At 49.3% G+C, this 19647-nt stretch overlaps 1 protein-coding gene across 1 annotated transcript in view; it reads left to right on the forward strand.

Annotated features, from left to right (window-relative positions):
• LOC111149727 (pleckstrin homology domain containing A7) overlaps nucleotides 1-7515 on the forward strand; it is a 213152-nt gene extending 205637 nt beyond the window's left edge. Inside the window, exons 25-27 of the mRNA XM_022506967.1 lie at nucleotides 2102-2235; nucleotides 3011-3153; nucleotides 6750-7515. Of these exons, the coding sequence (XP_022362675.1) occupies nucleotides 2102-2235; nucleotides 3011-3153; nucleotides 6750-6772 (300 nt within the window). The 3' untranslated portion in view covers nucleotides 6773-7515. The remainder of the gene's footprint in view (nucleotides 1-2101; nucleotides 2236-3010; nucleotides 3154-6749) is intronic.
• Nucleotides 7516-19647: the final 12132 nt, after the last annotated feature.

A 19647-nucleotide genomic window follows, 5' to 3' on the forward strand; every position in this document is an offset into this window, starting at 1 on the left:
ATCCCAGGACCCTGGGATCATGACCTGAGCCGAAGGCAGAGGCTTTAACCCACTGAGCCACACAGGCGCCCTGAGCTAAGGCCTTTTGACGCAGATTCAGACCCATCCATCTCTCTCTTTCCACAGTTGAGGGCAAGTCACTTAAGTTCTCTGAGCCTTGGTTTCCCTCGACAGTAAAGTGGGTTGTGGTAGGGGTGAGCTGACCCAACACATTGCCTGGAGGATTAGCAGTGGTCAGAAAACCATGAGCACGGGCCTGGCACATAGTAGGTGTGTGATGAGGTAGCTGTGGTTATTGGGAAATGCTCCCTGGAAAATGACTGGCCAACTTGGGCAATTAGACTTGGTGGGGAGGGGGTGGGTGTGGAGGGGAGCAGGTTTGAAAAATCACAGGTGAAATTCCAGCCCTGGCAGAGCCTAGACCTGCGTCGTAGTTCTAGTCTGAGTTCCTCTAGTGCCCTCTGGTGGCACAAATGCATCATGACTGGCCAGGCCTGGAAAAGCAAGTAACCCCTGGGTCTTCTGTCATTGAGGAATGTGTCTTACCCAAGGGAAGAGCAAGGAATTAAAGTGGGACAGATTCAGGGTCTTCATGACATGGGGAGGTCTCCTGTGGCATACTGTGCTGTTTGTAAGCTCTGTAGAACAGTGCCTATGGCTGTTTGGTTCACTTCTGTGCTCTTAGTGCCCAACATAGAGCCTGGCGCATAGTAGGTGCTCTGTCAATATTTTCTGGGTGACAGTTCTGTTGAATCAAGTACACAGGGGCCCACAGATACCCCACAAATATTTATAAGAGGACTTGGTGTGCCCTGAAACTGCATGAGAGGAAATGTTCTCACCACTTGAAGGCTAGATGTAGCAAATTGACATCTATGGAGTTGCCGAGTTCTGGGGCCAGCTGGGGCTCCAGAGGTTAAGAAAGCCGGTCCCCCGCCCTCAGACTTTCTCCCTTTGGCACCTCTGCAACAACCAAAGGTCTGTGCTTTCTCAGATTCTCCCAAGAAGCTTCTCCCTGCTGTCTTGGCAATGCAAGTATGCTTCATGGTGTTCTGATTGGCCTGCCAGCCAGGGGAAAAAGTCCTTTCTTATCTATAACCTAAATCCCTCCTGCTACAATGTAATCTACTTCCTTCCTCTGGATCTGCCCTCATTGGAAATAACAGAGAAGAGCTTATTTCTTGCCATCTTTCACCAGAATGAAGGGTCTGCATGGGTTTAAATTCAAGTCCAGATCTGTCCTGGGATTGGATTTAGCTTGTTTTTAGAAACTTCAACCAACCTCATTTTAATGTGCTTTTGTAGTTCAAGGAGGAAGAAATTCCCTGGGGCATGCAAAAGTTGCCTTTATCATTCTGAGTCTAAGTAGGGTGTCACCAGGCTGAGGTTGCTGCTGGGCTCACGTCAGAGACTGGTGGGGGGAGCTGGGGACATTGTCCTCTTGCGACCAGTGGATACTGCATGGCTGCTTACTGTCTAGAGCAGAGGAGCTTCTGAGGAACAGAAAGCATTATCGCTTCCTTTCGTCCACCCACCCAACCACGCATCTCTCTACACAACCATCTACCCATCCGAGGAGTGTTTGCTGAAGGGCTATTGGCTGTCAGGTCCCTGCACTTGACAGCAGAGAGACAAACAGAAAACAGGACGGGATACCAGGGGTGGGGTGGGGTGGGGAGGGGCAGGGAAGACTTCTGGAAGTGAGGTCCGAAGGGTCAGAAGGAGGGGAGCGAACAGAAGAGCATCCCATGTGGAGGAGAGTGCGGGGGCAGAGGCCACGTGGTGGATCAGTGTGGTTGTGGAGGTTGGCAGGGCTCAGCTCCTGTCGAAGGCGGCATTAAGGATAATCATTTTATCCTGAGAGCTTCCGGTCTCGCTGTCTTGCCTTTCCCCACCATCCCTTGGCCCGAAGGAGGTTGTCTGGTGTGGTGGAAAGAACACAGTTCTGATCCCGACTCCACAGTGGACTGCCCTTGATCTTGGCACATTATGTAGCTCTGTGGGCTCCATGTGCTGCCTTGTGCTGGGGGACAGGGCGAGGAGCAAGTTCTAAGCCCAGTATCTGAGCCCCCCTGCCGCCGCCACCTGGTCCTTTCCTCAGCTGGCCAAACCAGAGAAGGTCTCCATCCCTGAGCGTTACGTGGAGCTGGACCCTGAGGAGCCACCCAGCATTGAGGAGCTGCAGGCGCGGTATCGCAAAGCTGAGAAGATCCGCAACATCCTTGCTCGTTCCAGGTCAGCGTTTATGATGCTCGAGTCTTGACAGCCTGCTAGGCCGACCCCAGGGGTGTCTCTACTACCTGGGACCTAGGCCGGGCTGACTAGGGTGTGTGTTTTGCCAGGTCTCTGACTCACGTAAGCCCTATTTATTGCAAAGGGCAGGCTGGCTCTCAGAATGGCACCAGCGGGTCCATGAGGAGGCTTGCCAGGTCATCTGCAATCCTGAAATACGCAATAGAGGGCCGCCCTGGTCCTTTGCCCCCAGATCTGTGTCTTATGATGCTGGCCAATATAGGGAGTGGAGCCAAGTGTGACAGTGAGGTGGATGCAGCTGGAGATCAACCCCAAGGCGGGTGGTCCGGTGTTGGGGCCTGTGTTTCCTCACACAGATCCCTAGACCAGAGTCAGGGGCTCAGCCGGAGGCCTTGCCCACTTCCCGGGAGGCCAGGACGGGAGGCTTTCCTATCTCCTCAGCCCCTGAGCTTCAGAAACCTAAACGTGGTATTGGAGGGCCTCTCTTTCAGAGTTGGGTTAGCCTTTTCATGTTAGGATTTAATAGGAATGCAGAGCTGGAACTCTCTTCTTAAGGCCGTGATCCCCCAGAGGAGGAACAAAGCTGCGGCTGGGTGTTTGGGAGAAGCACATACGCCTTTGTCTAGGGAGAGCGTGCTCTGTGTTTATCCGATGCCCCCTAAAAGGGCGAGAGCCTCTAGGCCACGGAGACCCTCCTGTCCTGGGGCAGATGGCGGGGTGGGGAGGGCCCATAGCCTGCTTTCTGGCCCTCCTGCAGCATGTGCAACCTGCAGCCGCCATCGGGCCGGGATCGGAACAGCGCGGCCGACCTGGACGTGCAGCTGCAGGAGCAGGAACGCATCATCAACATCTCCTACGCGCTGGCCTCTGAGGCCTCCCAGCGCGGCAAGCAGGTGGCAGGTGAGGCCGAGGGTGCCAGCCTCCAGCCCTGCTTGGGCTCAGCGCCCAGCATGGCCTGTCAGGGAATGTGCGGAGAGCCAGCTGTCAGGCGTGGTAGTTGCGGGCGAGTGGCATGTCCTCCAGTCCCATCAGCACTCCAGGGTTTGGGAGGTGAGCTGCGGCGGGGCGGGTGGTGGGAGAACTGAGGTTCAGGAGTGTCAGAGGCTAGAGGTCCAGGAGAGGGTGTCTCAAGCTCCTCCTTAAATCTGGGAGTGATGCTGCTTTTCAGCTTTCTCTGAGAATGTGGGTTAAGAATAGGTTTTTCAGGCCCCTGAGATAGGGCCAAGGCTAAGGTTTCTGGCTTCACAAGAAGGGGGACTGGAAAGCATTGGTGTTTGGATTTCTTGCTGGGGCAAGGCAAAGGGGAACCCTTGAGCCCTCCCTGGGACCCCTGCTTTGGCCCCCAAATCAAAGCCACTGTTTGCTTTGTCAGAATGGCCTCTGCTAGTAACCAGGACTTGGGAAGTGGGATTCTTTGCTGGCCAGTGGGGAAAAAACACCATGGGATGGGAAGGGGGTCTGTGTGCATGTGCACACGTGTATGTATGTGTGTGTGTGTACAAGGCTTTCTCTCTCAGCCGGGAAACAGACTTGTGGCTCCTCCCTCCACCCACATCTCCGCTCCCCGTGTGTGCCCTCCGAGTTGACCCAGTGCTATTTGTCCCCCTGATGTAGGGGCCACTGTGTGTCTGGGTAGCGCCCGTGGCCAGGTGTGCTCTAGGCCTTCCGGAGAGGGCGTGACCATAGATCCTGAAGTGCTGTCACAGTCCCCCAGGCCCCCAACCCTGGCCAAAGGTCTGGAAGTGATGAAGGGTGGGGCCTGCTGGACCGAGGGGACTGGCCCTGGAAGTCTGGTCTGGGGAGGAGAGCTTGAACATCGCTTCAAGAAGCCAGGGGAGTGACCTTGGACAAGAGGAAGGCTGTTTTCTGCCCGCCCCCGCCCCCGCCATGTTGTGATCCTGCACAGAGTCCCTGTAGCCCCTGCTGTCCTCACTCCTTTGGAGACTGCTAAGTGGACTGAGAGGTAGTTGGTGTGGCCGGGGAGACAGTTGAAGACTCACCCAGACCCCTCCTCCCAGTGATCCTGGGGGCTCCCTGTGGGTCATTTTGACTCCTTTCCATGTTGAGCAGGGATACTGCCCCACCCCCACATAGGTGTCCTCTTGTCTGGCCTGTGCTTGCCCTACCTACATGGAGCTCAGCTTCCTTTGGCTGGCAGGCAAGCCTGCCAGGGCTCATGCACCCTGAGGGCAGTTAGCAGGGCCTCCCGCCCCTCTCCACAAGTGGCCACCTTTGCCACAGCCTTTCCTTGCTCTTGCTCCCTCTCTCTAGCTCAGAGGTAGTATCTGGGACCTGCAAGCCTGTCCCAACCAGGCCCGCCCAGGCCCCATGTGCCCAGGCTGTTAGTGACAGGCAATGTGGCCCACGCCCCTCCAGCCCTGCCGAGCCTGGGGCATCTGGTGCTGCAGGAGCAGATGAGGAGCCTAACGCCCCGCTTAATTCCTGTGTGCCCGTCTAGCGCAGCAGCTGGCCCTCCTCCCGCCTAACGCCCCCCTGTCCTCCAGGACGGTGCCACCCTACCCCCCCCTTAAGCAACGGACTCCACTACACCTTTGTCTAACACCTTCCAAGTAAGAGCCCTGCCTGGCCTGCCTCTCCCCTAGCTCTGAGCATGCCCCCCGCCCCGCCGCCAAGATGACTGCAGTGCCACCTGCTTCCTTCCTTCCGCTGGCAAAGCCGCCGCTGGGGAGACTGCCCTGGACTGGTGGGCGGGTGGGGGATGGTGGGTTTTTAGGAGCTCAACTCTCAGTGGCTTCGCTACAGTAGGGGCTGGGTGATCCAGGCCCCCTGCTTCCCTGAAATAGAAGCAGGAGCTATACCCCTTCTCCCCAGCTCTGTTTCCTGCAGGGAGTCCAGTGCCCCGAGGAACCAGTGCAGGCCAGGCTGCCAGCTTGGGGGTGGAAGTTAGTCTCAGGCTCTCAGGGCTCTGGCCAGAGAATGTGAAAAGCTGGAAGACTAGAAAAATCCAGGATACTGGGGCCGTGAGGAGATAGAGGCTCACTCTAGGCCAAATGGAATTGGTGTCAGAGCAAGGACTAGGACTGCCCTTTTCAGCACTTGAGCACTTAGGAGGGGGAGAAGAAGGGAAGCTTTGGGGGGAGGCCACCAGGGCACCTTGGCATTCAAGAATGTTCTGGTACCACCCCTTGTGGGGCCTCCCCATGAGAGCATTTAGTGATGAGAGGCAGGGAGGGATTAGGCAAGGAGCACTGGAGCAGGAGCCAGGAGGCCCAGCGTCTGGACCAGTCTTGGGGTGAGTTCGTGGTCTGAGCCCAGTTGCCTCACCTGGACAAGGGATGGTCATACCAGAAGTCTCAGTGGTCCTCTCCGTGACATTTCATCTTGCCATCGTTTTGTAGGGTTTCCCTCTCTTTCCTTTGTGTGTACTTCGGGGTAGCGTGGTTGCGTACTTGCTATGTGCCAGGCATTGTGCTAAGCCTCTCCTTTGATCCACACAACCACCTTATGAAGACATTCGCCCCCATTGTACAGGGGAGGAAATGGAGCTCAGAGACCTTGAGGGACTTGCCCAAGGAGTTGAAGCTCTAAGTGTCAGAGCCAGGGTTTGAACCCCTATGGTGCGAGTTCAGAGCCTTTGTTCCCTATCACTACCGTGGACTCATCTGGGCACCCCCAGGAGCTCTGGGTGTCTGGAGAAGGGAGGGACAGAGAGTGTGTGCATTGGGGGTGGGGTTCGTGATTTTCAGCAGGTGTCCCCCAGCCTGATGCCCTGCCAGCCTGAGGGTAGAAGGAAGAGGTTGTCCGGCTTGGGCCAGGCCCTTAGAAAGTGAGCAAAGAACCACAGAGAAATGCTCCAGCCACATCCTTTGTCAAGGTCACAGGGACCTGTTGGGGCCACAGTAGGGTGTGTGGATTTCTCCTGGAGATCTGAGTGTGGTGATGCCATGCTACATGCCACATGTGGCCCATGCCAGGCCACGAAGAGGCAGGGGTGAGGCCCTGTTCCTCCTGGCTTTTGACACCCCTGTAGTTGTGAGATAGGCCTTTAATGCCTTGTTTCAGAGTGCATCCACATTCCTGTTTGCCCTCCTGTTAGGGTAGATCCTCATTAGGAGGTGGGTATGACCATTCTGCTTTTAGGTTAATAAAATGAGACTCATGGAGACTGAGAGCAAGCGTTACTCAGAGTCACTCAGTGAATGAAGAGCAGGGCCAGAACTAGACCCCGGAGTCCTCTTTGCTCAGGACTTTTGCCTTATCAGAACAGAGACCCAATCTAGGGGCCAACATATGTCTGGCAAAACTTTCTAGACGTGGAAGGGGTGAAGAAAGGGTGGAGCTGAATGCCCATGGGTCCTAAAAGCTGAGGGTCCCCCAGCAGCGGCCGCATCGCCCCAGCCCCCTGCTCAGCTGCTCTCTGTCTTGTCATCCTTCCATTCCCTGTTGTGTGCGTATACAGACATGCCCACTGTCTGCTCCCCAGATGTGGGCTGGGGTCCTGCCAGCCTCTTATTGTGTCCTGTGCTTTTTGCCAGCCCAGGCAGTGACTGACCCATGACCCAACGTGCAAAGGAGAAGTCTGGAGCTGGGGACCCCGTGGAACCAGTTTCATCCAAGAAGATTGATCTTCCTTCCCCCAAGGAAACCCCCTTCCAGCTCAGCAGGGGTTCCGGCTGGAAGAAGGAGTGGTCCACCAACTGTGGGGAGTTCAGCATAGGGCTAGGTCCTAACAACCCTCCCCTCAACTTGTTTTAGTTCAGACTCCTTTTTACATATGACAAAGGCACTTTTGATACACACTGTAAAATACTGATGCTGTATTTTAGACTCAGAATATATTTTATAATGTTCACCTCAAGGGCTGAGTGGCTGGAAAGGGGAGGATGCAGGATTTTGGAGCTGCACCTACAGATTCAGGTACTGTGTGCATGGTAGGTGTGGGTTGCGGAGAAGGGCAGGGCAGGCAGGGTCCAGTCCAACATCCATGAACTCAGGTGAAGGTTGGATTTGACATGTGCTTCCAGGGGGGCCCGGCGTTGGGCTCGTTGGCATACTATCTGGGGGAAGAGGGCTCCTTAGCCGCAGAGGTTAGCTGTCCCTGACCTGGCCAGATGACTGGCTCTGGAGGGGAAACTCCAGCAGGCTGCCATGTGGAGCCCAAGCCTGTGCCTTGGCCCTTGGGTTTGGTTTAGGGGCAGTGGTATATTCAAGAGGTTTGGCTCCCAACCTGTTCATGAGGCTCTCTCAGCAAAGGGCTCTCTTAAGAAAAACAGAACAGTTTGCTTTAATTAAAAAAAAAAAAAAAAAAAAAATATATATATATATATATGTGTGTGTGTGTGTGTGTGTGTGTGTGTGTGTATATATATATATATATATATGTACCCTTTGAAATACAGAAAAGGTGAGAGGAAGCACCTTTTATTGTATCATAAGCAATAAACTTCACACTGGGTGGTGTCTCCCTAAAACTCCCTGACTCCACACTAGGCTGTGACAGGACTTTGCTGCCTGCCCTGGAGAACCTAGGTCAGTTTCCCCATGATATGGGCCTGGTGGCCAGAGGTCAGGCCGTGTGCCCCCAGCATCCCTGATGGACGGCGGCAGGATTTGGACTTGACTTCCAGTCTCAAGTGAGGAGGGGGCTGCCAAGTCAGGAGCAGTGTTTGTGGCCCTTTATTTAAGTCATGAGCTCATGATATTTTGCATACAGAAAATGATGTTTTAAGGAAAAAACAAAAAACAAAAAACAAAACCTCCATTGGGTGGGGCCACACTTTAAAATGAAAATTTGTCTTTGACTATGGTCGGAAAAAAAAAAAAATCTTAACTATATTTAGAAATTGCTGTCTATTTTTAACTAACTCCATATGCTGCCAGTATCAACTTCATGACATTTGCCAAAATAAGATTTTATTTTTGCCTTTATAAGATTTTGTTGGAAAAATGAAATGAATATTTTGCAAGAAAAAGTTAATTTAAATAAAAGTGTAATGGTTTGCAAAAAAAAAATGTGATGTACAGATTAAAATATTAACCTGATACGCTTTCTGCTTCTTGCCGGCTCTATCCTCATGAGTGGCCTTAGTTTTTTTCCATTTCTTTGGAAAATCCCCAGTGTCAGCTCTCGATCTTGCTTGTGTTCACTTATGAAAAGTTTCTCCTGCTGACAGTTCCTTGACACTTGATTGACTTTGGAGGCCTGGGTGAAGAAGGCCTGTGCTTTTGGGTCCTTAGTGAGGCTTCAGCTGCTGCTCACAGTGGTTCCCCCCAACACCCCAGTTGAGGGGCCTCTGGGCTGTGGACCGCCGAGTGGGGTTGGTCTGGCGAGCAGACTGCAATCCAGGACAGCAGGAGGGACGCCCGGGGGCCCTTTCCAACCCACACGCCGCCAGCTCGTTCCAGGGAGGCGGGTTAGTGACGGACCATTGCAAACTTGATTTGTATTTAATTCATTTTGACTTGTTATGTAGGCTTAAAACAGAAGCCAAGAGGCCAGTTCAGCTTGGGTATGTGTCTATTTCCAAGTTTGTTGTTATGGCAGTTTTTCTTTATTGCCAAGAAGAGTACCCAAGGTTTAGAGTGACTTTCCAACTATTAATACTGGGGAGAATAGGTTCCAGGGCATTCTGAGCAGGGAACACTGCTGCTTTTTTAGCTACCGATCTCTTTTTGAATTTTAAAATTAAAAAAACTCCCTGGTTTTAAGCGTTACTTGAAGATCTCTCCATAACAGATGAAAGAGATTTGGGCGGGGGGGTGGGGGGCATGGAAGAGCAGATATTCCTCAATAATGCAGTACAAAAGTTAAAAAATAAAGAAAAAGAAGATACAGGAACCAATACTCCCCTACACACAGTGGCCATCAGTAGACATAGACCTTTTTCAGCAAAAACGTGTCTGCGGTTTTCTTCTTACTGTTGGTCTCAGTTTCTGTTTCGCACATACAATCCCATGTAGGAGAGAAGGTGGCGGCTCTCTGTTCTCTCCACCTCCAGCCAGGAGAAGGTTAGCCTCTTCTGTAAGAACTGTGACCCAAACTTCAGTCTGCAGAGAGCATGACAGGCTCTCAACTCAGACTCCAGGAAGAGCGCGTGTGTTTTGGAAGAGGCCTGCTGCCGCCACGACGTGTAAGTGGGCAGCAGAGCCCGGCCCCCTTCTCAACCCAGTCAAGAGGATTCCTTACTTGAGGTAAGATGGGGCCGTCTGTGAAAGTACGCGCCGACTGGGGACCTTCCAGGTGGGGACCTGGAAAACCCCGCGTGGCCTAGCGATTCCAGCTTTGCTCCTTAACAGGGGCACAGGGCCCGAGCAGAGTTTGATGGATTGATTGGTTTTTATTTATCTTTTTCTGAGCAGAGTTGTGAACAATGGGATCATGGTTGACAAATGTGAGCTCGCTGCTCCTGCATCCATTTGCGACATTCCCCTCCCAAGCTGTAACTTTTAACCTGGGCTGGGTTGAGCCCAAGATGTCTGTCTAATTTTAGCAAGAACAGATGGGAACACTTTAGGATCTCGTCTGCAGTGGGGGATAGGGATAATTGCCACTTTAGCTTCCTGAACTGCCCAGGTCTTCAACATGTCCAGGGCATTGTTTCAGTGATACAAGCTGAGATGCACCTGCATTTCTGAGTGCATGTGAAGTAGAGGTCCCCAGACTGGTGGAGATGCTGAAAACCTTTTGTTTGCTCCCCATCATCCACTTTTCTGCCTGCCTTCATGGCGGGCTGTGAGAGTAGAAACTTCCCTGAGTCTGTTTGCTTCCCTCTAACCCCTTGGCTGTGGTTTTCAGTTACACTGGATTCTCTAGAATTTTCCTGGCTATTATAGATTGCAGCCCAAGCCCAGGGAAACCTCTGTCTCCCCAAAGTCAGTCTGAGAATGGCAGGGGTGGGGGTGGGTGTGGACTCTGGCTCAGCCCAGCAAGAGCCCATTTTGGGCTTTGGAATTTTCTTCTGCCCGTGGGTATAGTCCTCCATGGCAAGTCCTTTTGTGTTCGCACCAAAGGTGGGAAAGAAGCAGCAAATTATTTGTCTAATCCACAAATCACATTTCTGAGACATGGTAGGCAAATTCTGGGAGCCCCTTGCTTCTGATTCAGCATCAGACGCCAGGGTGCACAAGGGGCTTTGCCCATGTGGGTTTCGTGCCATTATGAAAAGAACAAAGAGACAGGGCTGGGGGGCTCTGAAAAAATGGCAGGCCCTCCCAGCCCAGTAAACACGCCATCGCTTTGCCGCCTCCACTCCAAAGGCTATCACTTTCATTGATCTCCGAGCAAAGAAACCTTTCTTCAGAGCGAGTGGCAGGGTACAAAGGCAGAGTACAAAATGTGTGCACATCACAGTCCCTGCAATTCTGTTTGAACAAGCATATTGATTGGGTCTGACCCTGTTACATTTTTTCCCTATTATTTGAAAAGGTGCATCTAAGTGTAGTGAATTGAACCCGTGCAGCTGAACTTTCCATGAAAACTTCTCGAGATATTTCTTGAGTTCAAAGCTTTTGAATTTTAAAGGGCATTTTTAATATGAGTCTGTTGAGTATTCTCTGCCGCAGCCCAACAAGGGGTGTTAAATGCAGATGAGGCGGGAACCAGGGCGCAAGTGGGGTGCGGGGAGCCTTCCTGTCCCGTGAGGGGTGCAGGTCATGGTTGGAGGGGGCAGAAGAGCCCAGGAAGGGCTGAGCTTTGGAGCAGCCCCTAAAAAAGGACCCTAAAAAGGATCCCTCTGAGCTCACTGGGTCCAGGTAAGGGGTCAGACAAGAGGCTTCCCAGCTGAGCTGCTCAAAGGCTTTTACGTGGAGAGCCAGAAAAAGCACTTGCTAAGAGCGCCTCCTGATAAACGAGGATTTTGGCCTCATGAATAAGGGGCTCCTGACTGCTCGGCTGCTAGCTTTCTCTCACACTCTGCTTTAGAACTGAGAGGGAATGAGACACAGTCCCTCAGCTGAGGTCACAGAGTCAGACATGAGGCTCCCATTGTCCTCAGCCCTTGGGCTGACATCACTAATCAGTCGCAGATGCTTTCCCAGAGCCCGGAGCCACATCTCAGTCCTTAACTGACTTGACATCTTGGGGCGTTCTGCTAGTTATGTGGGCTGTCACCGTGGTTCCTCTCGTCATCCTGGTCCTGGGCCCTTGAAGCTTCCACAAAGTCTCATTTTCCACACACATACGGGTTCTCCTTGCCCCCTGAAGGCACCTAGTCCCCTTTGAGTCCCTGGCTCCCTGTTGGTCCAAATCCCTGTTTGCCTTTGGAGGCCTCTTGGATCTAGAAAGCGTCTCCTTCCTAGACCTCAAATCCATGTTCAGAGGCAGAATTGTCCCTGGGAGAAGTGGACATGTCCTGTGGCTCTGGATTTGGGTCACTTGAAATAGAATTGCCCCTGGTAAGAGCGATGAGCTCATGGATAGCCGGCAGAGAGGCCTACAGGAGAGTGCCTAACACAGTGCCTAGTGAGTAATGGAAGCTGCCGTTGTGGCTTTGATCTGACAGTGAGCATCTCCTGGGGATCCCACATAGAGGTGTTACTTTGTGTGCTTGACCCAGCCCTCCATCCCTGGGCTTTGGGGCTCAGAACCCAGATTTGTCAGCCTCAAGAGTTGGGGCTGTTTCCCAGGGCAATAGTCACACTCACTGGGCTCTGAAGATAGATGGAGAAAATTGGGTGAGAATCTAAATCCCAGGCCACTAGTGTTCACTGACACACATAAGCTTCCCGAGGCCAAGTCTTCCTTGGAAGGTTGCCTGGCAGTCTCGAGACCAGGGCAATCTTGGACAGTCCTGGTATCACTGAGAAGCATCAGCTGAGGACCTATCGCCACTGTAGGCTGCTCCCATCCTGAGACCTGATGCCATGTTTCTGGACCACGGCTTCCTCTCTGGGGACAGAGTCAGATGAACCGCCCCTCAGATGCTCCCTTCCTCTGTGACTGTGGCTAGCCAGTCTCCTGTTAGTAGGTTGACACCACAGAAAGGAGGCAGTCAGGAGGCAGAGGGAACAACCACAGGCTTTGGGGCCAGGCTGCCTGGAATCTAAACCTGGTTGCTCTATTTGGCCAGCCATGACCTTGGGCAAGTTACTTAACCTCTTCATGCCTTAGTTTCTTGCATGTAAGATACAGGTTTATATTAGCAACTACCTCAGTAGAGTTGTTGTGAGGATCAAATGTTATTACACAGAAAATGCTAAGCACAGTTTCTGGCCCCATAGGAAGCACTAGAGAAAAAAATGTAGTTATTCACATGCATTTAAGTTATGATCATTAAATACATATCACGCTCTTATTCTTTGTTTACATAGTCATTGCCTGTCTCCCCCACAAGAATATATGTTTCATGAAAGCAAGAGTATTGTCTTATCCAAAGTATCTCTAGGGCCCAGAATGATGTCTGCCACGAGAAGGGGCTAAGAAATAGTGCCTGAACGAATGAGAGAAAGAAGTCAAGGCTTATTGACCAGGGAGGCTCCTCTCTTCTTCAGATGATGTTGCCTACCTCTGCTCTGCTCTGTTAGGTGTTTTATACTCTAGGTCCCAGAGATCATTTCTAGTACCCTCTTCAGAAGTTCCTTGAGTAGTAGTAGCTAAGAGGAGGGAGTATGCAGTTCAAAGCTACCCTTATTAACTCTGACCTCGGGCAAGTGCCTGAACCTCCCTAAGCCTCTGTTTCCTCCTCCGAAAGATGGGAGTAATAGTACCTCCCCTCCTGGGTAATCGTGAGGACTGAATGAGATCATGCTTGGACGCCGTAGCTGGCATGAGAGCACTCAGCCAAGGTTCACTGTGCTGCTTTGCTCTCATGCGTGATCCTTACTGTGAAGTGAGGGGATCCAGGTGGTTCTTCCACATTTGTACCGTCTCCCTTCCCTGATTTGTCAGGATAAACAGGTTTGGGGTCGTCGGTTATCCTCAGTCTGCTGCCCTCCACCGTCTGCTGCCATTTTATGTATTTATTTATTTTAAAAGATGTATTTATTTGGAGGGGAGTAGGGACAGAGGAGGAGAGTACTCAAGCAGACTCCTGCTGAGCCCAACCCGGGGCTCGACCTCACGACCCATGAGGTTGGGACCTGAGTGCCAAGCAAGAGTTGGATGCCCAACCAACTGAGCCCCCAGGCGCCCCTGTCTGCCATTTCAGACAGGTGCCTGCAGCAGGTGAAAACAGCCTGGGGCTTTGAAGTTGGGGTTCACAAGGCCATGCCCCTGCCAAGCTGCCTCCTTGAACTCCCCAGGGACCGAGGACAGGTGGATCCTCTGAGGCCTCCCCCTGCAGCCCTGCGGCTGTCCACCCAACATGAGATCAGCCTGCGCCTGCCCCTTTGATGTCAATTCCCAAACTGGAGCCTCGTGCCCTGCTCTGAGGACCTGGGCTTTGAAGTTGGCCTATAAACTGAGCTTTCAGGAAGAAAGTTGTCTGTTGTGCCTCAGAGCACGGCTGGGCCCTGTAAAGGCACTGGGAGTGCCATGAACACTTGATAAATAATTCTTTCTGGGCCCAAGAAGGATTCATTCCATTTAAAGGGGAGGAAAATTCCCTTGACCTTTTCGTTGAAGTTGTGGGGGCAGGGGTGGGGGGAGGGGGATGGAGAAGGTTTTTGCAGCTGCTTGCTGAAGTCACGTGGCAGGCAGGTTGTCTCTGAGAGCTGAGCTGTCCCTGACTCCTGACCTGAGGGCCCCTCAGCCAGTCCTGCTCCTCCTCCCGTTTGCTGCCTCCTGCCTGGAACAAGGGAGAGACTGGGTCCTCGAAGGGGAAGAGGGACTGCAACAAACGGCAGGCCTTCCTTTCCTTCCAGAACCTGTCATGGCCAAGAGGTGAGGCAGACAGGATTTCCTACCTGCAGGAGTCCTGGAAATGGTCCAGATTTCACATCCCCTGAGCACTTAGACCAAACCCTCCACGGGCCCCCTTTTGTGTGCAGCTGGATAATAGGATGTGTGTTTGTATGCGGTTTTGTGAAAGCTCTCTTGAGGGCAAGGTCTAACATACATATGTATGGTACACAAGATCACAATGTACAGCTCCGTGAAAGGTCAGAGCACCAGCCCCCGTGCAACCGCTGCGTCAGTCAAGAATTCCGTTGGGTGTGGTGCATAAAAAATGAATTCTGGAACACTGAAAAGAAATAAAATAAAATGAAAAAAAAAAATTCTGTTGGCCAGGAAGCCGGAAGCCCCTCCCACTCTCCTTCCCGTTCAGTAGGCCCTCCCTCCCTCCCTCTCCTGTGCAAGAGGACTTTTGTGGTAACTTCTTACTTGCTTTTTCTTCACAGCTTTACTATCTAAGCAGGCACCATCACAATCTGTAGCTTAGTTTTGTTTGTTTTCTGAAATGTGCACGAATGGACTAATAAAGAATGCATTCCCTTGTGTCTGCCTTTTTTTTCCCACTAAACACTGTATTTATGATAGTCATCCTGGTAACTCTATCCCACTTGTTTTGCTGTTGTATAGTATTCATAGGAGGAATATTCGATGAGTATTTATCATTCTACTGTCAAAGGACATTTGGGCATGTCCAGTCAGGAGCTATCACAGATAAGACTGCTACAAACATTTGTGTATATGTCTCTTGGTGCACGTACATCTTTTGGTAGGTACCCAGTGTAGAGTTGCTAGGTGATAAGATAAGCATACCTTCAGTATAGGTAGAAAAAGTAAACTGTTTTCCAAAGCAGGAGCACTAATTTATAGTCCTAGGATGAATGCGAGTTGTGCCACATCCTTGCTGTGGTGGCAGCCTCTAAGATGACCCTCAATGATCTCTGCCTCTGGTATTTGCATCCTGTGTAAGCCCCTGTTATGAGAAAACATAACAGGATGTCACTTCCAAGATGAGGTTACAAGAAGACTAGCTTCTGTCTTGAGCGTTCTCCCTTGCTTTCTTACTTGCTCACTGTGAGGGAAGCCATGTTGTGAGCTAACTGCAGGGCAAGGGACTGATGTCTGACCAACAGCCAGCAAGGACCTGAGGATGGCAGCAGTCATGTAAGTGAGCTGGGAAGTGGGTCCTTTCCCCAGGGAGACCTGGAGATGATGGCAGCCCCAGCTGCCATCTTGATTACAGCCTTGTGAGAGACCCTCCTCCAGAGGCACTCAGCTAATCAGATTCCTGGCTCATGGAAACCATGAGATAAATGTTTATTGTGTTAAGCTGTTAAATTTGGGGGTAACTTATACAACAATAGATAATCTACACAACAGAACTTTCTTGTTAACGTTAGCCATTTTGATGTGTATGAAGTAGGTTTATTAGTGTCTCTCTGATTATTAATGATATTGAGCATCTTTTCAAAGTTCATTGACCATTTGGATTTCTTTCTTTTTTTCTTTCTCTCTCTCTCTTTTTTTTTTTTTTTTTGGTGGGTGTGGGTAAAGTACCTGTCAGGAGTTTTGTTATTCTAGGGTTTGCATACCTTTTCCTTATTGATTTGTAGGGTTTTTTGAATATAAGTCTATTTTAGCTTGGGTTACTCCTAGAAAGCAGGGCCTAAGGCAAGGGCTTGCAGGAAGATGGTTTACTTGGGAAATGATCCTATGGAACATAAGTGGAAAGGAAAGAGAAGAAACCAACAGAAGGGTGCCTTTTCAACCTGGTGACTGTGGTGGGAAATGGGCTCAATTTTATTGGGGCCTTCTGAAGAGCCATGTAAAATACACCTCAAAATTATCTGAGGTATGAAAGAGAAGATCACTTATCTACTAGCTCAGGGACCCCATTGACCAAGGGTTTTCCCCATAGGGTGTCTCGCATATCTCCATATCCCACCTGTGTTTCCCAAATGAACCCCGTATTGGGGCAGCCAGGAAGCCATTGGGCATCAAATGAGAGGTGAGGCTAAATGAGATCCCACCGCAGTAATAGGTAGAGTAAAATGGAGTAAAATGGGAGCACAAGAAGTATCTGACACAAAGCCTCGTATTGATTATAATGAATTGCTAGATTGCTAGTATCTTCTTACACTCTGTGACTTGAATTTTTACAGTGTCTTTTAATGAATAGACATTACTAATTTTAAGGTAATCAAGTTTATAAAATTTTCCCTTTGTAGTTTGTGGATTTTTTTTGTTTTTTGGTTTTTTTTCATCTTGTTAGAAGAGTCTTCCTATACTTAAGTCATGAAAATGTTCTTCCATAGTATTTTTTTCCCCCACAGTGTTTTCTAAGCTTTATTGTTTTGCCTTTTACAGATCTACAATCCACCTGGAATTGATTTTTAAGTAAGGTGTGAAGTGGACATCAGTTTTCATTTTTCTATGTAGATATCCAGACTATTGAAGAATCTATCATTTCTCACTGTTGTACTGTGCCACCTTTGTCATAAATCAAGCATTCGTATGTGTGAGAATTTATTTCCGGGCTCCTTTTTTACCTATTCCATTGTCTATTTGTCTATTATTATATCACACTATTTTAATGACTGGAGCTTCATAGTAAGTGCTGATTCCCAGAAAAGCAAGGTGTCTGTTTTATTCTTCACAAATATCTTACCAATTTTTGGTCTTTTCCATTTCCTTACAAATTTTAGAATCAACTGGCCAACTTTCACCCCCCGCCGTCAAATGGATTTTTTTTTTTCCATTGAGACTGCATGACGTGTAGATTACTTTGGAGAGAAGTGTATCATCTCTATAATATTGAGTGTCCTAATCCTGAACATGATAAATTCCTTCATTTATTTAGGTCTTTAAAATTTTCTTTCCAAAATATTTTATAGAAAGAATTCTGCTTCTAGCAATGGTGGACAAGGTGACTTTGAATCAACTTCCTCTATGAGAACAAATAGAAAAGGAGGCTAAAGTAGAAAAACAACAAACAAACCCCCCCCCCCCCATATTTGAAGGCACTGGAGAGTTGTCAAAGCACTGTATGGAGCCAAGATTCAGAGGAAATGTAGAAGTGGGAGGTCAGCATTTTGTGCCATTTTCCCCCGGAGGTGCATCACCCATTCCAAAGGCAGTCAGCCAAGGGCCCAAGGGAGTGCTTTTGTATAGATTTGGGGCTTGACAGCTCCCCCATCGCCAGGACTCTTACTTCCAAATCCCAATCTCCTTGACAGTCTTGCATGCTCGTCTGTTTTTTTTCCACCCAGTGAATCTAATGCTTCTGTCTACACTCCTTTACTGCGGTTGGAAAATGACCTCAGGAGCAGGGAGGGTTGGATGTGGAAATCAGAGTGTGCTTCCTTTCTCTCAGTGATCAGAAGTCCCGTGTGGGTTGGCCAGCACAGATTTTTAATCTTTACTCTTGAAAGATATTTTCACTGTGGATAGGATTCCTTGTTGCTGGGGTTTCCCCCGCAGTGTTTGGAAGTTATCATTACCTTGTGTTCTGGCTTCTTTTGTTTATGGTGAAAGGTCAGTTTTCTTATTTTTGCACCCTTAAAGATAATGTGTATTTTCTTCTCTGTCTGCAGTTACTTTTCTTCTTGTCTTTGGTTCACAGCACTTTTACTAGAATATGTCTAGATGTGAGTTTGTCTTTATCTACTTTGGAATTTAGAGATTTCAAGTCTGTGAGTGTATATCTTTTGTAAGTTTGGGAAGATTCTTTTATCACTTTAAAAGATAGATTTTCCTCATATTCTATTTTCCTTCTTTAAGGGATGTATAATTGTATGAATGCTAACTCTTCTCACTCTGTTTCCCTGCTAGGCAACAATACTGCATTATGCAAGAATTACATCTGTGTGAGAAGGAGTTGACAAATCAATTAGTCTTTCTCTTACTGAAATGCTTTCGACACTCAGATTCTCTCATACTCTAAAGCAGTGTCTGTCTCTGACATTAGCAGTGGCAAGACCCATCCACCATCATGGAATTTGGACAGAGTCACCTCTTGTTTCAAGGACAAAGGGCAAAATATGTGGAGGATTTTCCTGGTCACAAGGTTAAATGTTTAAGGTTTTAGGCTGTACTATGCCAGCCCCAAGTGGCAGATTCTGAGCCATAAAGGCACCTATTTACTCTTTGATGAATGTATCTGTGATATGCAGCGCCCTTTAAGGCATGGGCTCCAGGGTAGGAGCCCATCCTACCTGGGTTTAAGGGTAGCATTTCTCAGTCTCAACACTAACATTTGGGGCCAGATGATTCTCTGTTGCGGGGGTCTGTCCTGTACTATCATAGGAAATGTAGCAGCATCCCTAGTCTCTGCCCACTAAATACCAGTAGCACCTCCCAGTAGCACCGATTACTAGTATCTTCAGATATTGCCAAGTGTTCCTTGGGAGGCAAAAATCCCTCCTGGTTGAGAACCACTGGTCTAAGGATAATACTCCAGACAAGACCCACATTAGAACTTAATACCAGTAGTCTGCTTTATAAAGGAAAGCACATAACCAGTTTAACTAGAGACCATGGGTTATAATGAGTTGTGTTTTCCTTTGGCTTTGGAAGGAAAGTCTTCCTGTGTAGAAGCTTTTCAAAGCTTAAATTTCGTGTTTATTACATTAAGTGTAAGCCTCAGTTTTCAGGACTGATCCTTTATCTCTAATATAAGAATCCTTTTGGAAATGGCTTCACTTTAATTTGAAGAGTGGCAGGCAGAATGACTCCATTTGAAGTCAGCCTGAGGAGGCAACATCTTAGTACTGGTAAAGGCGCAAGAGGCACTGTATTTAGTAGAGTGAATTAGGCTCCTTAAAGCAGTTTTGAGGGCAGTGAACAGCATTTGGTGAGATGGAGAGAAGAGGGAAGGCACTGTTTGGTATCTGTGGGGGGCATACCTTGGGGGGAGCATACAGATGTTCCTCTGGTTTATCCTGTGCCAGAAGTAATTGTGGAATGCCTTCTGAGAGTGGGCTAGGGAGCTGAAGTTCAGAAATCAAACTAGTGGGGGTTTAAGCAGTAATAATTTTGTGTGATAAGTTAATGTGTACTTCCAGTTTGGAGACAGAAAAGTGAAGTCAATTCTCTTCTTTTGGAAATCACCCAAAAGCAATAAGGAAAATGAGAACTGGAACTGCAAACTCTAGCTTCAACAAACCTAGGAGACATGTGAGGCGTGGAACTCTCAAATGGGTGAAAGAGTTGAAAAAGTAGTGAATATCAAAAGAAGAGTACAGGAGAAGACTTGCTTCTGCAGTATCTGAGAAACCTAGTTACTGTCTTCTCGAAGGTGAGCCTATTTGCAGGCCCAGTCTGTTCAAGTAGCAGGGAAGAGAGGAAAACCCCGCATGTGAAGAGCCCTCTACTGTAGCATATGATCTTCACTGGCAAGGCTAGAGGGGTTCACACACATAACTCTGGATCACAATAAAAAACTGTTAGCTTATCTCCTCCTCAATATGAAAATCCTGCAACTACCTGGGCAGAGCTTAAATTTAAGATGTGTCATCAGTTTTCCTCATACAGGTAAATGGGAACTCATTCTTGACTCCCCTCTCGCATGCTACATCCAGTCTTCTGGCAAATACTGGTGCTTCTAC

The sequence above is a fragment of the Enhydra lutris genome, unplaced genomic scaffold (genome assembly GCF_002288905.1).
Source record: "Enhydra lutris kenyoni isolate GAN:26980312 unplaced genomic scaffold, ASM228890v2 scaffoldscaffold22, whole genome shotgun sequence".
NCBI classification, from domain to species: Eukaryota; Metazoa; Chordata; class Mammalia; order Carnivora; family Mustelidae; genus Enhydra; species Enhydra lutris.